Source organism: Neltuma alba, unplaced genomic scaffold, assembly GCF_004799145.2.
Source record: "Neltuma alba isolate B1F8T4 unplaced genomic scaffold, ASM479914v2 tig00010961_pilon, whole genome shotgun sequence".
NCBI classification, from domain to species: Eukaryota; Viridiplantae; Streptophyta; class Magnoliopsida; order Fabales; family Fabaceae; genus Neltuma; species Neltuma alba.
In genome coordinates, this window is record NW_021635728.1 from 19,019 (window position 1) to 37,475 (window position 18,457).

Here is an 18,457-nt window from a genome sequence, read left to right on the forward strand (position 1 = left end):
ATGGTAGTCTCAGAGGAGGAGCTCAATAGACTATTCAGAGTCAGAAGGACAGTGATGCAAATGCTGAGGGATAGGGGCTACCTCGTTACAGACTTAGAGATTAACATCTCCAAGAATGACTTCAGGCTTCAATTTTCTGGGAACGTAAGAAGGAGGGACTTTGTTATTAATAAAGCTAAGAAACAGGACAGCTCTGACCAGGTATATTATTACTTACATCTTCTACTTCAAGCTTGTCTCTTTTTGCCACCCCAGATTCAAATTTTCCTTGTCCTACCTGTTCCCTACACCAAGGTGATTCTTTTATGCATAAATTCGGCTCTTTTCCTGCTGGACTTGTAATATTTTAGTATTTCTCAAACCATGGACTTCATTATGATGTTGCTGTTACCGGAGACTGCATGTCTGTATTGAAAAAGGAAAAAAAGTTGTGAATGCTCAGCATAATAATGTCAACTTAAGTATTGAACTTTCGCTGTCACGTGCATGAGGTATCCTAGCCTTTTCTTATGGACAAGACTTGAACTTATATACTTATACGATCTTATTTATAAATCACTTCCATCATGTTTCATATAAATTAAAGAAAACTTTAAACTTTATTAACTCTAATTTAAAATTCAACAATTTTCCAACTTTATCCCTATTTAATATATATTATATCTCATCTAAATAAAGTCAACACAATAATAAATAAAAGGTAAAATTATACATCTATACAAAAAATTTCTTTAAGTCCCTTATAAATAAGACCTGAGGAGTATTTAATTTACTTTTATCAGATCAGGTCAGAATACGTGTGTTTTATTTCAATGCAAGTTAACCATATTAATAGTAGAAGTTAGTCATGGAATAAATAATCCTTGAGAAAAATTCACATGTAAATATATTAAGCATATAAATTTATGTATCTAAGTTGTTCTCTTTTCTAATGCGTCCAGCCTCTTCATACCATGTTACTCAACTTAGCTAGAGTGAAGAATAGTCAAAATCTCTATTTGCAGTTCAAGTTCAATTTTAGAAGATGAAAATTACTACCTGATAACTTCATCTGTTACATGTTGAATATCCAAATTCATAATTAACATTATGCAGTCTGTAACAAGATTTTTCCCCACCGTGTTAAATCTTTTAGCTGGTTGCCTTTGCAGCAGATCTATGTTTTCTTTCCTGAGGAATCTAAGGTCACATCTGAGACAATAAGGACATACGCCAACCGCACTAAATCAGAGAATGTATTCAGAGCAATTTTGGTTGTTCGACAGAAATTGACTTTCTTTGCCCAGAAATCTATCGCTGAAATATCTTCAAACTTTCACTTGGAGTTCGAGGTTTTTCAGGTGACATAATTTACTTTGTGATCTTGAAGTGGAAAATTGTCGATGGTTGTTTAAAAAAGTAGCTTCATTAATACAGGAGTCAGAACTGCTCGTCAACATAACAGACAATGCTCTTGTCCCTAAACATAAGGTGCTTACTGACTCAGAGAAGAAAACCCTACTGGAGAAATACACCGTGAAAGAAACTCAGGTAGCTTGATTTAATGCCATTATTCTCTCAACTGTATTATATGGAAAAATGTCAAGTATCCAACAAACCTATATATGTTACATTTAGGCTCGGTTTTGACACACAGAAAAGTCAAAGGAAAATAGGAGGTGGAAAGAATATTAGGAAGGAAAACTCGTTAAAAAGGATTACTATTTTTAGGAGTTTATTGTTAGGAGGTTTCACTCTTCGGATTCCTTTCCTCGTTATTTTTCTTTCCACCCAAATTAAGGGCTAGACTATTAGAGTTATGAGAAGACATTAGGGCGCCAGATACTTGGATTTTAAGTTTAGTAGGCTAAATTCTGACTTCTTGAGCTTTGCTAAAATGATATATCAGAGTGGAATTTGCTTGTTATATGCATGCTTCATAGGTTGAGGGACCATACTCACCTGTACGCTGAGATTGAGTTAGGACCTGGTACAAGGTATCTTTGTAATATTTGTGTGAACTTGTCATCCCTTTGAGGTGATACTGACACTGAGACGGTTGGAAAATTTTCCCAATGATTTAGAAACTAGTCTCGTATGAATAGAGAGTTGAATCTGTCTGGCTACAATTTTACAGCTTCCATCTAATAATACCTGCACTTGAAATGGATCCTGATACTGAAATATACAATGAATTTCATGCTTATAAAGCTGACTTCATTTCTCTGAAATTGTCCTGAACATCTTGAATGAAGATTGCCTCTCATATTTTGATTCTTTTGAAACCTCAAGTCTTATCAGACACTGATATTGTATCTTCCTCTTGCAGCTTCCTAGAATGCAGGTCACTGATCCGGTTGCTAGATATTTTGGAATGAAACGTGGACAAGTTGTAAGGATCAGCCGAAATAGTGAAACTTCTGGCAAATATATAACCTACCGATATGTTGCATAAGTAGCATAATAATTCCATTGGAGGGAAACTGAATGTTTGATTGAAATCGTTTATTTATTTATTCCCTGTTCTTCCTCATTTTCTTCAATCCATGGGTATCTTTTGTCAGATAAATGAATATGAACAAAGACACAGATAATTATGCGGAGCCTGTTTGCATGGAACAAAGTTTAAGAAGTTTTGTATCGGCCTGTGTCAACAAGAAAACAGAGTTTTGTATTGAACCTTGTATTGTCTGCTCTATGTTTCAATAAAAAAGTTAGAACAAATATGTCTGATTTAGTTATACCCTTCATTGAAAAGTTTGATCATTGTCTCTTAAGAAACTGCAACTAAATTGTGCACCTAACAAACAAAAGAATTGCATTGAGAATCTTAAAGAGAAACTGCAATTCGTTAAGCAGTCCTAGAAATTACTCCCATTCCACAAATGAAGGTGAGGTTATTGAGGAGACATTAATGGGGGTTTTGCCATCAGCACTGATAGGATCAGAAGGGGAGGGCTGTGAAAACTCCATAGGCATTGATTTCCAGTGCAAGTTTGGCTCCCACTCCGCTTCTTTCAGCACTTTCAGTATTTCTTTGGCCACTATTTTGCTTCCGACACTTGATAGATGAATTCCATCTCTGACAAGTTATGTTATTCACAAGTTATTAACTGTATGATTCATTTAAACTTGATGTAAAGATTTATGAATTGTACACCTTCTGGTCCTTATTACAACGAAGAGAATAAAAAGTAATATGATGTTGGGGTTTAGTGTAGTTAATAAGAATAATATTGGATGTCTTTTAAGTTTTATGATAAATTTATTGTTTTTAATTATTTATATTGGTACGTGTGATTTAGTTAGAAGTGACTGATAATAGGGATCCGAGGAGTAATATACTTACGTGAAGCAAACATCTAACCAATCTTGTCTTTGTTGGAGAGCATTCCAGAGATCAATGGCTTTTATATTCCTCTCTTGACAGACCTTGAGGCATGCTTCTGAATATGTTCTACACAATTCGTTGGTTCGAGTCAAACCCAGCACACCACTGCATTGATTCATCCCAGTCATTTATAATTGCCTCATCACAAATTAGAATCTGAATTTAAATTCCAACGACACATCTCTGCTCTACTCTTCGGCGTCTATAAGTTGATTTGAGATGGTTAAAGAAAGAACCAAAAGAAGTGAGAACCTGAGTGATTTCTGAATCTGAGCCTCGTTGATAGGAGGAGCAGTGAGGAATATGAGACGAGTCTTCTCTGAAAGGCTCTGCCCAATCATCAACATTTGTTACATGTGTCATCCCATCAAAGCCGAGTCATATTACTTCATGATTTATAATAGGCTCAAGGTGCAAATCTATCCATAATATATTTGGATGCATACCTGACACTATAACATCTATTTGGATGCAAAAAGGATCATGAAAGTTCAAAAAGGGAGAGAAACTGCCAGAGTTATTTATTTAAGCAAATGTCTGCTAACTTATAGAGCATAAATGGACGTAGACGCTGTCATTAAAGAGTAATACTATCTCTGATCCCTTAATATAAGACCTTGTTTGACTTTTATTTTGATCCTCATTATAAGACTCCAATTCACTTTGTCTTTTATATTTATTCATTTTTTTTCAAGGTAGTCTTTTTAACAATGATAGTTCTAGTCAATAAACTTGATTAGTAAAGATGTTTTAGGGAAGACAACACCTATTTATTACAAACAATTAACTTAACATATTTTCTTAATCTCATTAAATTAGTCAACTAGTTCTTATAATTAAATGATTGTGGCATTTTTGCATTCTTTTGGAACTTTGATAAGCATTTTTACACTTAAATATGCATTCGTAGATGCCAAGTGACTAGATTTGCACGTTAACTATGAGAATACCTGGAGATAGTCAGCAATTGCTCTCATATTGTCTTTGTAATCGGAAAGAGGCACGTGAGGACCAAGTCCCGCAGGGTGAGGAAGCATGGAATCATTCCCCCCAAAGTACACTATTATCAAATCCGGCTGCACTCCTCCATCCTGAACCATTTGTGAATGAATTTGAGACTTCATCATAAGACTATCATTTGAGTATGGTTCAATACGTAATTTAGACTTATAGCAGCAAAAAAGGGGGGGAAATGAATTAAGGTTCTATCCAAAAGAATTAAATACAAAAAAATTCATTGAAATTATCAGACTAATTTGCAGTAATTACTAACTTGCCATCGTCTTTTTTTTTGTATTGACAACTAAAAGGACAGTTATTAACAACTTAAAGTATAAAGATTAATAATTATCACAATAAATATTAACAATACATGCATTAAGTCTTTGTGATGAGTTGAGAAAATATGTTGTTGATACTTTCCATATGTTAATTGTTGTACCTTAAGTTGTTAACGACTGTTCTTTCAGTTGTCAATATACATTTAAAAAAAAAAAGATGAAAGCAATTTAGTAATCGAACAAGTGGAATCTCTTACAATGAGATTCTTTGAGACTTCAGATGAATTTTACCATTTTAAGAGACTTTTTGTATTTAAAATTCTCGTAGGTATAACCTTAATACAATTTTCCCCCAGAAAAACTCAATAAATATTTATATTGGCAAAAAAAAAAAAAGAGGGGTTAATTTACCTTTGGGAAAACTTGAGGCAGAACCTCCAAAGCACGCTTTGAATTCCAACCCGAGTATCCACGTACTACTATGTCTGCCTGCACACATATATTTCAATTATTAAAACAGATATTAATAGCCTGAGATTATAAACGGGATTGAATCTCCCACCTTATACTTACAAGAAAACTTTCATACACTAGGCTACACAGTTATTCGCCAGTTACATTTAAATCTAATCAATTGTTGAATTACTCAATTGAATATAAAGGAACCCTCCAGATAAGTACGAGCATTTTGTAAGTTTGATATATTACCATAAATTACATCACAACTTAATTATCACAAAAAAAAAGAGTAAAAAAAACATATTAATGATGATTTATTTTATGATAAAATTTGTTAATGATAATTTATTTATGATAAAATTTGTTAATTTTGTTATAAAAAACACTGTTACTAACCATTAATGAGATTTTTCATCACTGAATTAATAAACAATGGAACTATTGGTAGTGTCCTCTTATTTGTGGTGTGAAGCTGAGGTAGCCATTATAAGACTGGTGCATTTTTACTTATTCTCCTGAATAAATACTAATTAAAGGGCATGAAAGTTCATAGAACAAGAAATAAAAGAAACCATAAGAAGATGGATTTTTATTTATTTATTTTTATTGATTGGTTGGTGAAGAAAAAATCCCCGGGCCGGGGGGGGGGGGAATCCATGATGATCAGACACGCACTTTCCAGAAATTGCTGATAAGGTAGAGGGAAACAAATACGTTGACTAATGATAATTATTGTTTGAGTAAACGATAATGTTCACAAATTAATCTTAATCTTCAGCCTCTACTTTTTTCCTGTGTATGTGTCATTTTTCCTCTACAAATTAAAGCAAAACAACCAACGTCCTTTCCGGATTTTAATTTCCTCCATGTACATTATACATACAATAAATTGAATAAAACTTTAATTCCACTAAATAATAATAATGCTCATGCTTGAATAATGATGAAAAAAAATTATGACATTTACTACATTCGATCCTAATTATAATATCTTATTTGTAGTCTATAAATAAAGCCTTATAATTAGGATTGTAGGTAGTATTTTATAACAGAAAGACTAAATTATCCAGCACTATTTTTATTCATTATAAAACTGAAGACATTTTCATGTGCATTACAGCAGTAAAAATAACTCGAGAAGGATGAAATAGTGCAACTCACCATGATTTTATGTTGTATATGGAGTCACATACATAGATTCTCGCAAAAATTTAAATATATAGTGGTAACTAATGAATAATACTATTCCCTGCTATTTAACGTAGGAACTAATTGAAAATTTAATATTAGCCTTATGAAATAAGACTTATTTCATAAATTTATCAACTTTTTTCTAAATTAACACTATTGATATTTTTTTCAATAATAATCAAATAAAAGAGTGAGGAAAAAAATTAAGAAAGTGCTAAGGGTGTGTTAGGAAAAAAAATATCATATTCAATAATTTAACTAACACTCTTATTCTTAATCTACTCAAATTACTTATAATTAGGTCTTATATTAAGGAAAAGAGAAAAGTATTATGATTTAAATATATGACTAAAGTATATATTTAGTCTTTTAATTTTTTTTATAAAGTTTCAATTTAGTCTCTTAACTTTTAAGAGTCTACTTTTAGTCCTTTAATCCTAATTTTTTTTCAAAAAATTGATTACATTAAGATTTTAAATGTTAATAAAATATTCTCAAATGTTAACACATTAAATTTAATTTTTAAAACATGCATGGTTGTTACAAAAAATTATCATTAAAGCCTAACACTTTTAAGTTTAAAAGATCAAATATATCATTTTTAAAGTTAAGGGAGTAACTTAAAACCTTATACAAAATTGAATGACCAAATATATACTTTAATCAAAATATATTTACGCAACATAATACATATGTTGGCAAAACAATGTAACCCTGATCCATTAATCAGGGGAAGCAGTTTTCTTTTTTTTAAATTTTATTTTTTGTGTGGATGACAAACAATAACAATGTTAGAAAACTAAAATGCATGTTTCATGTCTGGACATGTCCTGTGTTCTTACAAAAGTTTCACATAAAACCAGAAAAACAGACCGAACCCATTTAGGCTTTGAAATTATGAGGACCGGGTTTAAAATTATTTCCCTCAAATAGAAAATAAGTTCTGGAGGGCTGAGGGCTAAAAAAGGCTGACCTGTTTATGCCTTTTTATAATTTTTTTTTGTTTTTTTAAATTTTTTATGTAATTGTAATATTATTAATTTTTTACATTGTTAATAATATTTTAAATATTTAGTTATTATTATTATTTTAAAATTAGATTTTATAGAATGATTTGATTTATTTAGTTTTAGGTAATAATTTATCAATTAAATTTTTAAAAAATGAGTTAATTTAGACTTTAATAATGATTTGATTTATATTATATGTATTGATATTTTTAAACTATATATATATTTGATAATAGAGTATTTTTATATTTATATAACTTGTGATTCTATAATTTGATTTAGAAATTCGTGAGTTTCAACAACAAGATTTCTCACATTAAAGTAAAATAATAACTAGATTGTAAAATTTAAAAATAAAATTCCTATAAAGAAGAAAAACTTGATATTTTTGTTACGAAAGAAAATCATACTTATGAAGAAGAATAATTGATTATAGTGATGATAAAATTTTAAAAGATTAATGATAGTGTTTATTTATTGCACAATTACATTATGGATAAAACTTTTGGATGTTGTTATTTGTTAATAAATGTTTTAGATGTTTTTGGATGTTGATGGATATTTATATATGATGATATTTTGTATTTGTAACTTAATTTTATTCATATTTATGTCTTTTATTAATAATTTTATTGGTTTATTTTTATTTTTGATAAAAAATATAAAAAATAGTATTTTTTTTCTTAAATAAGTCAAAAGCCCGCGGACCGACTTTAAGTCCGTTAATTTAAAAACTGGACCTAATAAATTAGAGTATTTTTAAAATTTCAATTCTAGAAGACCGGTTTTTTAAAACCCACCAGCTCTGGAGAGCCAGGACGGTCCAAATTCCCATCTCTAGTTTCACGCTTGGGATTTTCAGAGCATCAGAAGCAAGGAAACAAACTGAGTTTGATGACGGTGTTCTGGATTCTATACATATGTATATTTTGGCCAACACTTTCAAAGTCAAATCAAAATATGATGGTCGAAGAAGAGAGGAATGAGATCCAAATGAACGAGAACTCAGAATTATATATAGAACAGGAGAGATAACAACAGCCCCGACAAAAGGATTAAAACGAAGGATTTGGAATTTGCTTTGCCTTGTTTTCCACAGAGAAGAACACAGAGGCACGCGAATCCAAAATATGAATAAAAACGAAGATATATAGTTTTAACTATAATGTCACAGACAGAAGAAACCGAAGAAATTAAAGAAGAAGAAGATGATGAAGAAGAGAACGTACCCTGCGAGAATAGAGGTGGGCGAGAATGGAACCCCAACCTTCATGGCTGAAACTGTACTCAACAATGGAGGAACCAAACAGCACAATCTGAGGCCTCACTGGTCCAACCATCTCTCTCTCTCTCTCTCTCTTTCTCTCTGCGTGTGCAAATACACATGTATATTTATATATATATGGCTCCCTCTGCTATAACTTGTTTGTTTGGTTGCTTACTTTTTCAAATTTACAATTCTGCTTGGTCCCCTCTAACATTGATAGATCTTGCACCACCGAATTGTCGCTATTACATCATTTAATTAATTTGTCTGATTTATACGCTCCATTGGATGCCACCCCAAGCTGCCTCAATCATCCGTCTCTTTCCTTCTTTCTTTTTATTTCCATATCTACCTCGGCATATTGTTTCATTTTGGAGTTCGAGGTAATAAATTACTACTTTTGATTTGTAATATAAAAACTAGTTTGATATTTAATTTGATTTTAAATATAACATTTCAATTTATTTTGTCTATCATATTTATACATGTTTCTAAAATAATCCTTGTAATAGTTGCACATATTAAATATTTTATCAAATAGTTGTTTTAGCAAATATATATGATTAACAAAGGTATTATGAAAAAAATAACACATGTTTATTATAAATAATTAACTTAACAAATTTATTTAATCTACTCAAATTAATCAACTATCTCTTATATGATAATATATATATATAATAGAACTTTATAATTTTATATATATGCACACAGGTTTTTATATAAAATAACCCCATTGGTGGGAGGGGAAGAAATTTAATAATAAATGATAATACATTTTATCAAATTTATAGAACTATTAAAATCATATAAAAACTTGTGTGCATATATATAAAATAGATACTTTATAATTTAAATATGATAGCGAATCTTTTCAACTTATATTAATTTTTATTATTTGAAATTCGACTCCTAAAATTTATTCATATTAAAAAAAATTTAAAACTTTGCAATCTCCTTATTTTAAATCATATTTTAATATTTAAGTAATGAAAAATCATTGGAAGCATCATAAAATTTAAAATCACAACTTAAAGTTTAAACATCTCCTGATGTTTGCTGGAAAAAAGGCCTAGAAATTCCATAAACCCCAATTCCATCTTTATCTTCACCTTTCTCTCACCTCTTATCTACCATCGCTTTCTTCTCCAGACTATCTCTGCGAGGTACCTACCCATTTACCATACAAATTTGAAATTTTGAGGGACTGGAATAAAAGATTAGATTTTCTATACAGATAAATGTGTCATAAGTAGGGGTGTTCAAGGCCGGTCCATTCCGGTCGGCCCGTTCCGGTCCCGGTCTTATTGGGACGGGACGGATCCGTCCCGAAATTTTTCGGGACGGGACAAACCGGGACAGGACACGGGACGAGGTCGTATTTATATAATATCATTTTTTTCATATTTTTTTAAGATTTGAGACTATTGTATGGAATTATGGATATATTTATTTAGAGTTTTTATATTTGTTAATGATTTGAGATTATTGATTATTAGAATTTTTAGCAAGTTTTTATTGTGTTAAAAGCTTTTGTTTAGAGTTTTTAATGACTATTATATGTAATATTTTGAGCTTTTGTTTAAGAGTGCCTAAATAAATAAAAAAGAAAATAAAAAGATGTTTTTATAAGATTTAAGCTCAAAAAAATATAATTAAAAAAATCAGATTTTTTTAAAAATTTTAAAAAAATATTTTCGGGATATCCTAGTCCTGTCCCGGATCCGTCCCGTCCCGACCGGGATCGGGACAACCCCGGGACGGGCCGGGATACGGGATAGAAAATCTGTCCCGTTATTATTCATCGGGACGGAACTGGGACGGGCTTGTCCCGGTCCCGATTTGTCCCATGAACAGTCCTAGTCATAAGACTAGTTCAAAGAAGCAACAATCAAGTTAAATCTTTGACTTAAAATTTTTTTCAAATCTTAAGCTTTACTTGTTGATGTACTCCAATATTCTTCAATTTTTTTAATTTTAAAAAACTATGATCCTATATTTATTTTAGGGCCAAGAAGAACCCTTTTTATAAATTGTTTCCTCCCTGCAAATACCTATGCCGCCACCACATCAATGCAGAAGAAAAGATAGTAGTCTCAGAGGAGGAGCTCAATAGACTATTCAGAGTCAGAAGGACAGTGATGCAAATGCTGAGGGATAGGGGCTATCTCGTTACAGACTTAGAGGTTAACATGTCCAAGAATGACTTCAGGCTTCAATTTTCTGGGAACACAAGAAGGAGGGACTTTGTTATTAATAAAGCTAAGAAACATGATAGCTCTGACCAGGTATATCATTACTTTCATATTCTACTCCAAGCTTCTTTCTTTTTGCCACCCCAGATTCAAATTTTCCTTGTTCCCCCTGTTTCCTAAACCAAGGTGATTCTTTTATGCATAAATTCGGCTCTTTTACTGTTGGACTTGTAATATTTTAGTATTTCTCAAGCTATGGACTTCATTATGAAGTTACTGTTACCGGAGGCTGCATGTCTGTATTGAAAAAGGAAAAAAAAGTTGTGAATGCTCAGCATAATAATGTCAACTTGAGCACTGAATTTTTGGTGTCACGTGCATGATGTATTTTAGCCTTTTCTTATGGACAAGACTTGAACTCATGTATTTAATGTACTTTTATCAGATCAGGCCAGAATAAGTGTGTTTTATTTCAAAGCAAGTTAACTATATTAATAGTAAAAGTTAGTCATGGAATAAATAATCCATGAAAAAAAATTCACGCGTAGTAAATATATTAAGCATATAAATTTATGTATCTAAGTTATTCTCTTCTCTTATGTGTCTAGTCTCTTCAGACCATGTTACTCAACTTAGCTAGAGGGAAGAATTAGTCAAAATCTCTATTTGCAGTTCCAGTTCAATTTTAGAGGACGAAAATTACTACTTGATCACTTCATCTGTTATATGTTGAACACTTATCCAGTCTGTAACAAGATTTTTTTTCCCGTGTTAAATCTTTTAATTGGTTGCCTTTGTAGCAGATCTATGTTTTCTTTCCTGAGGAATCTAAGGTTACATCTGAGACAATAAGGACATACGCCAACCGCACTAAATCAGAGAATGTATTCAGAGCAATTTTGGTTGTTCAACAGAAATTGACTTTCTTTGCCCAGAAATCTATTGCTGAAATATCTTCAAACTTCCACTTGGAGTTCGAGGTTTTTCAGGTGACATAGTTTACTTTGTGATCTTGAATTGGAAAATTGTCGATAGTTGTTTGAAAAAGTAGCTTCATTAATACAGGAGTCAGAACTGCTCGTCAACATAACAGACAATGCTCTTGTTCCTCAACACAAGGTGCTTACTGACTCAGAAGAAAAACTTACTGGAGAAATACACCGTGAAAGAAACTCAGGTAACTTTATTTAATGCCATTATTCTCTCAACTGTATTATATGGAAAAATGTCAAGTGTCCAACAAACCTATATATGTTACATTTAGGCTTGGTTTTGACAGAGGGGGAAGTCAAAGGAAAATAGGAGGTCGAAAGAATATTAGGAAGGAAAACTCCTAAAAAAAAAATTACTATTTTTAGGAGTTTTCACTCTTCGTATTCTTTTTCTCTTTATTTTTCTTTCCATCCAAATCAAGGGTTAGACTACTAGGGTTATGAGAAGACATTAGGGTGCCAGATGCTTGGGTTTTAAGTTTAGTAAGTTAACTTCTAGAGCTTTGCTAAAATGACATATCAGAGTGAAATTTGCTTGTTATATGCATGCTTCAGAGGTTGAGAGACCTACTCATCTGCACACTAAGACTGAGTTAGGACATGGTATGATGTATCTTTGTAATATTTGCGTGAACTTGTCATCTGTTTGAGGTGATACTGACACTCAGACTGTTGGAAAATTTTCCGAATGATTTAGAAACTAGTCTCGTATGAATAGAGAGTTAAATCTGTCTGACTACAATTTTACAGCTTCCATCTAATAATACCTGCACTTGAAATGGATCCTGATGCTGAAATGTACAATGAATTTCATGCTTATAAGGCTTACTTCATTTCTCTAAAATTGCCTCTCATATCTTGATTCTTTTGAAACCTCAAATCATCAGACATTGATATTGTTTCTTCCTCTTTCAGCTTCCTAGAATGCAGGTCACGGATCCAGTTGCTAGATATTTTGGAATGAAACGTGGACAAGTTGTAAGGATCAGCCGAAATAGTGAAACTTCTGGCAAATATATAACCTACCGATATGTTGCATAAGTAACATAATAATTCCATTGGAGGGAAACTGAATGTTTGATTGAAATCCTTTATTTATTTATTCCCTGTTCTTCTGCATTTTCTTCAATCCATACGTATCTTTTGTCAGATAAATGAATATGAACAAAGACACATAGTTACGTAGAGCTTGTTTGCATGGAACAAAGTTCAAAAAGTTTTGTATTATACTGTGTCAACTAGAAGCATGGAACAAAGTTTTGTATTAAACCTTCTATTGTCTGCTCTATGTTTCAAGAAAAAAGTCAGAACAAATATGTATGATTTATTTATATCATTCATTGAAAAGCTTGATCATTGTCTCTTAAGAAACTGCATCCAAATTGTGCACCTAACAAACAAAAGAATTGCATTGAGAATCTTAAAGAGAAACTGCAATTCGTTAAGCAGTCCAAGAAATTACTCCCATTCCATAAATGAAGGCAAGGTTATTGAAGAGACACTAATGGTGGTTTTGCCATCAGCACTGACAGGATCATAAGGGGAAGGTTGTGAAAACTCCATAGGCATTGATTTCCAGTGCAAGTTTGGCTCCCACTCAGCTTCTTTCAGAACCTTCAATATTTCTTTCGCCACTATTTTGCTTCCCACACTCGACAGATGAATTCCATCTCTGACAAGTTATGTTATTCACAAGTCATGAACAGTACAACTCATTAAAACTCGATGCAGAGATTTATGAATTATATTCCCTCTAGTCCTTATTATAAGAGAGAGAATAAAAATTAATATGATGTTCGAGTTTAGTATAGTTAATAAGAATAATATTAGATATTTTTTAAATTTTACGATAAATTTAATGTTTTTAATTATTGATATTGGTACATGTGATTTAGTTAGAAGTAACTGATAATAAGAATCCGAGAAGTAATATGCTTACGTGAAGCAAACATCTAACCAATCTTGTCTTTGCTGGAGAGCATTCCAGAGATCAATGGCTTTTATATTCATCTCTTGACAGAGCTTGAGGCATGCTTCTGAATATATTCTACACGATTCGTTGGTTCGAGTCAAACTCAGCACACCACTGCATTGATTCATCCCAATCATTTATAATTCCCTCATCACAAATCGGAATCTGAATTTAAATTCCAACCACATATCTCTACTCTACTCTACTCTTTGGTGTCTATAAGTTTATTCGAGATGGCTAAAGAAAGAACCAAAAAAAAAAAAAAAAAAAACAAGAAGAGAAGTGAGAACCTGAGTGATTTCTGAATCTGAGCCTCGTTGATAGGAGGAGCAGTGAGGAATATAAGACGAGTCTTCTCTGAAAGGCTCTGCTCAATCATCAACATTTGTTACATGTGTCAGCCATCAAAGCTGAGTCATATTTCCTTATGATTTATAATAGCCTCAAGGCGCAAATTTAACCACCAAGTATTCGCCTTGGTACCATAATATTCACTTGGATGCAAAAATGGCCATAAAAATTTAAAAAAAGGTGCAAAAATGTCACCGCTGTTAATTTAAGTCTGTCAACTTTTAGAACATAGATGGACATAAGACTCACTATTTTTTTCTTTCTAAAACATAAGTATCCTTTTATTAGAAGCAATTCTATTCGAAACATTGTCGGGAACTAAATGGGAGTCTTCGGGGATTCGAATATTGGTTCACCATGTTGTAAGGAACTAACCCGTTCTACTAGACTCAATTCTTGTTGATACAGAAGACTCACTATTAAAAAGTAACAGACGTTTGCTTAAATAAATGGCTGCGGCAATTTGGACCCTTTTTGAAACTTTCATAGGCACTCTGACAGCACCCAAGTGAACATTACAGTTTCAGATGCGTACTCACAGTTACTTCGTGAGGAGATTTGGATGTTAAATGTGAGAATACCTTGAGATGGAGAGCAATGGTTTTCATATTGTGGATGTATTCGGGAAGAGGCACGTGAGGACCAAGTCCTGAAGGGTGGGGAAGCATGGAATCATTTCCTCCAAAGTACACTATTATCAAATCCGGCTGTACTCCTCCATCCTGAATTATTTGTGAATGAATTTGAGATTTCATAAGACTATTATTTGAGTATGGTTTAATATGTAATTTAGATTTAATAGTAGCATAAATGTGTGGCACAAAAATGAAAAAAATTGTATTAAGATCCTATCCAAGAGAATTGAATATAAAAAATTCTATTGAAATCATCAAATTAATATGAAGTTTTAAGGAATCTCATTGGAAGAAATCCCACTTGTTCAATTACTAAATTGCCATCATTTTTTTTTTTAAAGTATGCATTAACGGCTAAAAAGACAGTCATTAACAATTGAAGGTATAATGATTAACAACTATTATGATAAGTATTAACAACCAATACATTAAATCTTTGTTATGAGCCAAGAAAATGTGTTGTTAATGCTTGCCATGATAGTTATTAATTATTGTACCTTAAGTTATTAATGATTGCTCTTTTAGTGGTCAATGTAAACCTAAAAAAAAGAAGATAAAAACAATTTAGTAATTGAATAAGTAGAATCTCTTACAATAGGTCTCTTCAGATTAATTTGATTATTTTAAGAAATTTTTGTATTTAATTCTTTTGAGGAGAACCTTAATACAATTTTCCCCCAAAAAAACCTCATTAAATATTTATACTTGCAAAAAAAAAAAAAAAGAGGGTTTAATTTACCTTTGGGAAAACTTGAGACAGAACCTCCAAAGCACGCCTTGAATTCCAACCCGAGTATCCACGTAATACTATGTCTGCCTGCACACACATATATTTGAATTAGAGAGACAGATGCTAATAGCATTTAAATTACATTTAAATCTAATCAATTGTTGAATTACTCAACTCAATGTAAAGGAGCCTTCCAGAGAAATACGAGCATTTTGTATGTTTGATATATTACCATAAATTACATCACAACTTAATTATCACAAAAAAAAAAAAACAACATAATAGTGATGATTTATTTTATGATAAAATTTGTTAATTTTGTTATAAAAAACACTGTTACTAACTGATTAACGAGATTCTTGGTCACTAAATTAATAAACAACGGAACTATTGGTTATATTAGTATGTTGTTTAGGTACCCATTATAAGACATTAAGACTAGCGTACTTTTGCTTATTCTCTTGAATAATTACTAATTAAAGGGCACAAAAGTTCATAGAACAAGAGATAAAACATACCATAAGAAGATTCCTATTTATTTACTCTTCCGGTCCTTAATATAGGATCCAATTATTAAGTTGGTTTTGGTCTTAAATATAAGACCTATTTATTATATTTATCAATTTTCTCTAAATTACCCCTATAGATACTCTGTCAGTCATAATCAAGTAAAAGAGAGAGATGAGGCATTAAGAAAAATGATTATGATGTTTTAGGAAAAATGTGTCACATTTCTTATAATTAACTAACTTACCTAACTTTCTTAATCTAATCAAATTAGTTAAATGGGTCTTATATTAAGGATCGGAGGAGTATTTATTTTTATTGATTGGCTGGTGAAGAAAGGATGATGAGAATCGCACTTTCCAGAAATTGCTGATAAAGTAGAGGGAAACAACAATGCTGACTAATGATCATTATTGTTTGAGTAGAAGATATTATTCACATTTTAATCTTATGAATGGAAAAAATTTATTTTCATAAAAAATTTATTTATTTATTCTTTATATCCATAAAAAATTTATTTATTTTTCTTTGGACTTAAATAACCTGATTATATTAGATACTATTAAATACTTGCCCTTTTTTAAAAAGAGGCCAATTTTGATTTGATCGCACCTTATTAATTAGTTGATGTCAACATATAAAGTAACATAGTAATTAATACGAAAAAAGAGATCCTTCTTATCCTAATCTTCAGCCGCCACCTTTTTCCGCATGTATGTGTCATTTTTCCTCTATAAATTAGAGCAAAGCAACCAACCTCCTTTCCCGATTTTAATTTCCTCCATGTATTTTCATTATCATCCAAACATATATGAAAACTATTATATATATAATAAATTGAATTTTTTTGTACGCACCATATAACATTATCAAAAAGACTAAACTAAAATTTTAATTCCACTAAATAATAATAATGCTCATGGTTGAATAATGATCAAAGAAAAATTATAACATTTACTACCTCCAGTCCTAATTACAAACGAGGTCTTATAATTAGAATCGGAGATAGTATTTTATAACGGAAAAGCTAAGTTATTCTCCCACATGTTGAAAGACATTTAAATTACCCAACACTACTCTGTTAATTATAAAACTGAAGACATTTTCATGTGCATTACAGCAGTAGAAATAGCTCGTGAAGGATGCAATAGTACAACTTACTATGATTTTATATTGTATACGGAGTCACATATAGATTCTCGTATAAATATATGGGAGAATTACAATGAGATCCCAAATAAGGAAAACAATTAAAAAACAAGTCCCAGAGGTTGTTATTCCCACTATAGGACTTGTCATTATAGACTGTTGAGGTTGTTATTAGAATATTTTGGTAATTATTTCTCTTCTGTGGGACTTGATTGTAATTTCTCCTAATATTATTCTTCTGGTATTTAATAAAGGACCTCATTAAGGAGTTAATATTTCGTCTTATATATAAGACTTATTTTACAAATTTATCAATTTTTTTCTAAATTAACCTATTGATATTTTCCTAACAATAATCTAATAAGAAAAGGGGAGCAGAAATTAAGAAAGATACTAAGGGATGTTTTATGAAAAAACACACGTCATATTAACTAACTTAACTAACATTTTTATTCTTAATCTGCTCAACTTAATTAATTAAATCTTACATTAACGACTGAGTGAAAGTACTATCATTTAAATATATTTAGGCAACATAATACATCTGCTGATCCATTAATCACGGGAAGCAGTTTCTCAATTTTTTTTAAACTTTTTTTTTTGTGGATGACAAACAATGACAATGTTGGAAAACTAATTGTATGTTTCATGTCTGGACATGTCCTGTGGTCTTACAAAAGTTTCGCACTCGGGATTTTCAGAGCATCAGAAACAGGAAACAAACTGAGTTTGATGATGGTGTTCTGGATTACATATCTATATATATTTTGGCCAACACTTTCAAAGTCAAATCAAAATATGATGATCGAAGAAGAAAGGAATGAGATCCAAATGAATGAAATCTCCGAACTACATATAGAACAGGAGAGATAACAACACCCCAACAACAACAGAAGGATTAAAACGAAGGATTTGGAATTTGCTTTGCCTTGTTCTCTACAGAGAGGAACACCGAGGCATGCGAATCCAAAATATGAATCAAAACGAAGATATATAGTTTAATTATAATGTCACAGACAGAAGAATCGAAGAAGGAAGAAGGAATCGACGAAGAAGAGAACGTACTCTGCGAGAATAGAGGTGGGCGAGAATGGAACCCCAACCTTCGTGGCTGAACTGAGCTCAACAATGGAGGAACCAAACAGCACAATCTGAGGCCTCACTGGTCCAACCCTCCTCTCTCTCTCTCTCTCTCTCTCTCTCTCTCCTCTCTCTCTCTCTCTCTCTTCTCTCTGTATATAGAGGGCCCTGATGTACTTGTTTGTTTGGTTGCTTAATTTCCGAAATTTACAATTCAGCTCGGTCCCCCTCTAACATTTATACATCCTGCACCACCGAATTTTCGCTAT

The 18,457-nt window shown here is 31.7% G+C and overlaps 2 protein-coding genes and 2 pseudogenes across 2 annotated transcripts; 2 read left to right on the top strand and 2 right to left on the bottom strand.

The window, feature by feature from the left end:
* Positions 1-2,434, top strand: LOC114760271 (DNA-directed RNA polymerases II and IV subunit 5A-like). Its single transcript, XM_028949529.1, has 4 exons — positions 1-201; positions 1,155-1,340; positions 1,417-1,530; positions 2,309-2,434. The coding sequence occupies exons 1-4, from the start codon at positions 1-3 to the stop codon at positions 2,432-2,434; spliced, it is 627 nt and encodes a 208-aa protein (XP_028805362.1).
* A 314-nt stretch (positions 2,435-2,748) lies between these two features.
* Positions 2,749-8,650, bottom strand: LOC114760272 (GDSL esterase/lipase CPRD49-like). Its single transcript, XM_028949531.1, has 6 exons — positions 8,540-8,650; positions 5,062-5,139; positions 4,321-4,461; positions 3,623-3,699; positions 3,329-3,475; positions 2,749-3,061 (listed from the first exon to the last, which is right to left on the bottom strand). The coding sequence occupies exons 1-6, from the start codon at positions 8,648-8,650 to the stop codon at positions 2,848-2,850; spliced, it is 768 nt and encodes a 255-aa protein (XP_028805364.1). The 3' UTR covers positions 2,749-2,847.
* Positions 8,651-9,818: 1,168 nt separating this feature from the next.
* On the top strand, positions 9,819-12,805 carry LOC114760269 (DNA-directed RNA polymerases II and IV subunit 5A-like; annotated as a pseudogene).
* Positions 12,806-13,021: 216 nt separating this feature from the next.
* LOC114760270 (GDSL esterase/lipase CPRD49-like) lies at positions 13,022-18,283 on the bottom strand (annotated as a pseudogene).
* Between the last annotated feature and the right edge of the window lie 174 nt (positions 18,284-18,457).

Excerpts from the sequence above, each read along its gene's own strand:
- LOC114760272 (XM_028949531.1), bottom strand. The coding sequence starts at position 8,650 with ATGGTTGGACCAGTGAGGCCTCAGATTGTGCTGTTTGGTTCCTCCATT. Across the intron at positions 5,140-8,539 it reads CCCACCTCTATTCTCGCAGG|GCAGACATAGTAGTACGTGG; the intron begins GTACGTTCTCTT and ends ATATGTGTGCAG. Across the intron at positions 3,700-4,320 it reads CAATTGCTGACTATCTCCAG|AGCCTTTCAGAGAAGACTCG; the intron begins GTATTCTCATAG and ends ATGATTGGGCAG.
- LOC114760271 (XM_028949529.1), top strand. The coding sequence starts at position 1 with ATGGTAGTCTCAGAGGAGGAGCTCAATAGACTATTCAGAGTCAGAAGG. Across the intron at positions 202-1,154 it reads AACAGGACAGCTCTGACCAG|ATCTATGTTTTCTTTCCTGA; the intron begins GTATATTATTAC and ends CCTTTGCAGCAG. Across the intron at positions 1,531-2,308 it reads ACACCGTGAAAGAAACTCAG|CTTCCTAGAATGCAGGTCAC; the intron begins GTAGCTTGATTT and ends TTCCTCTTGCAG.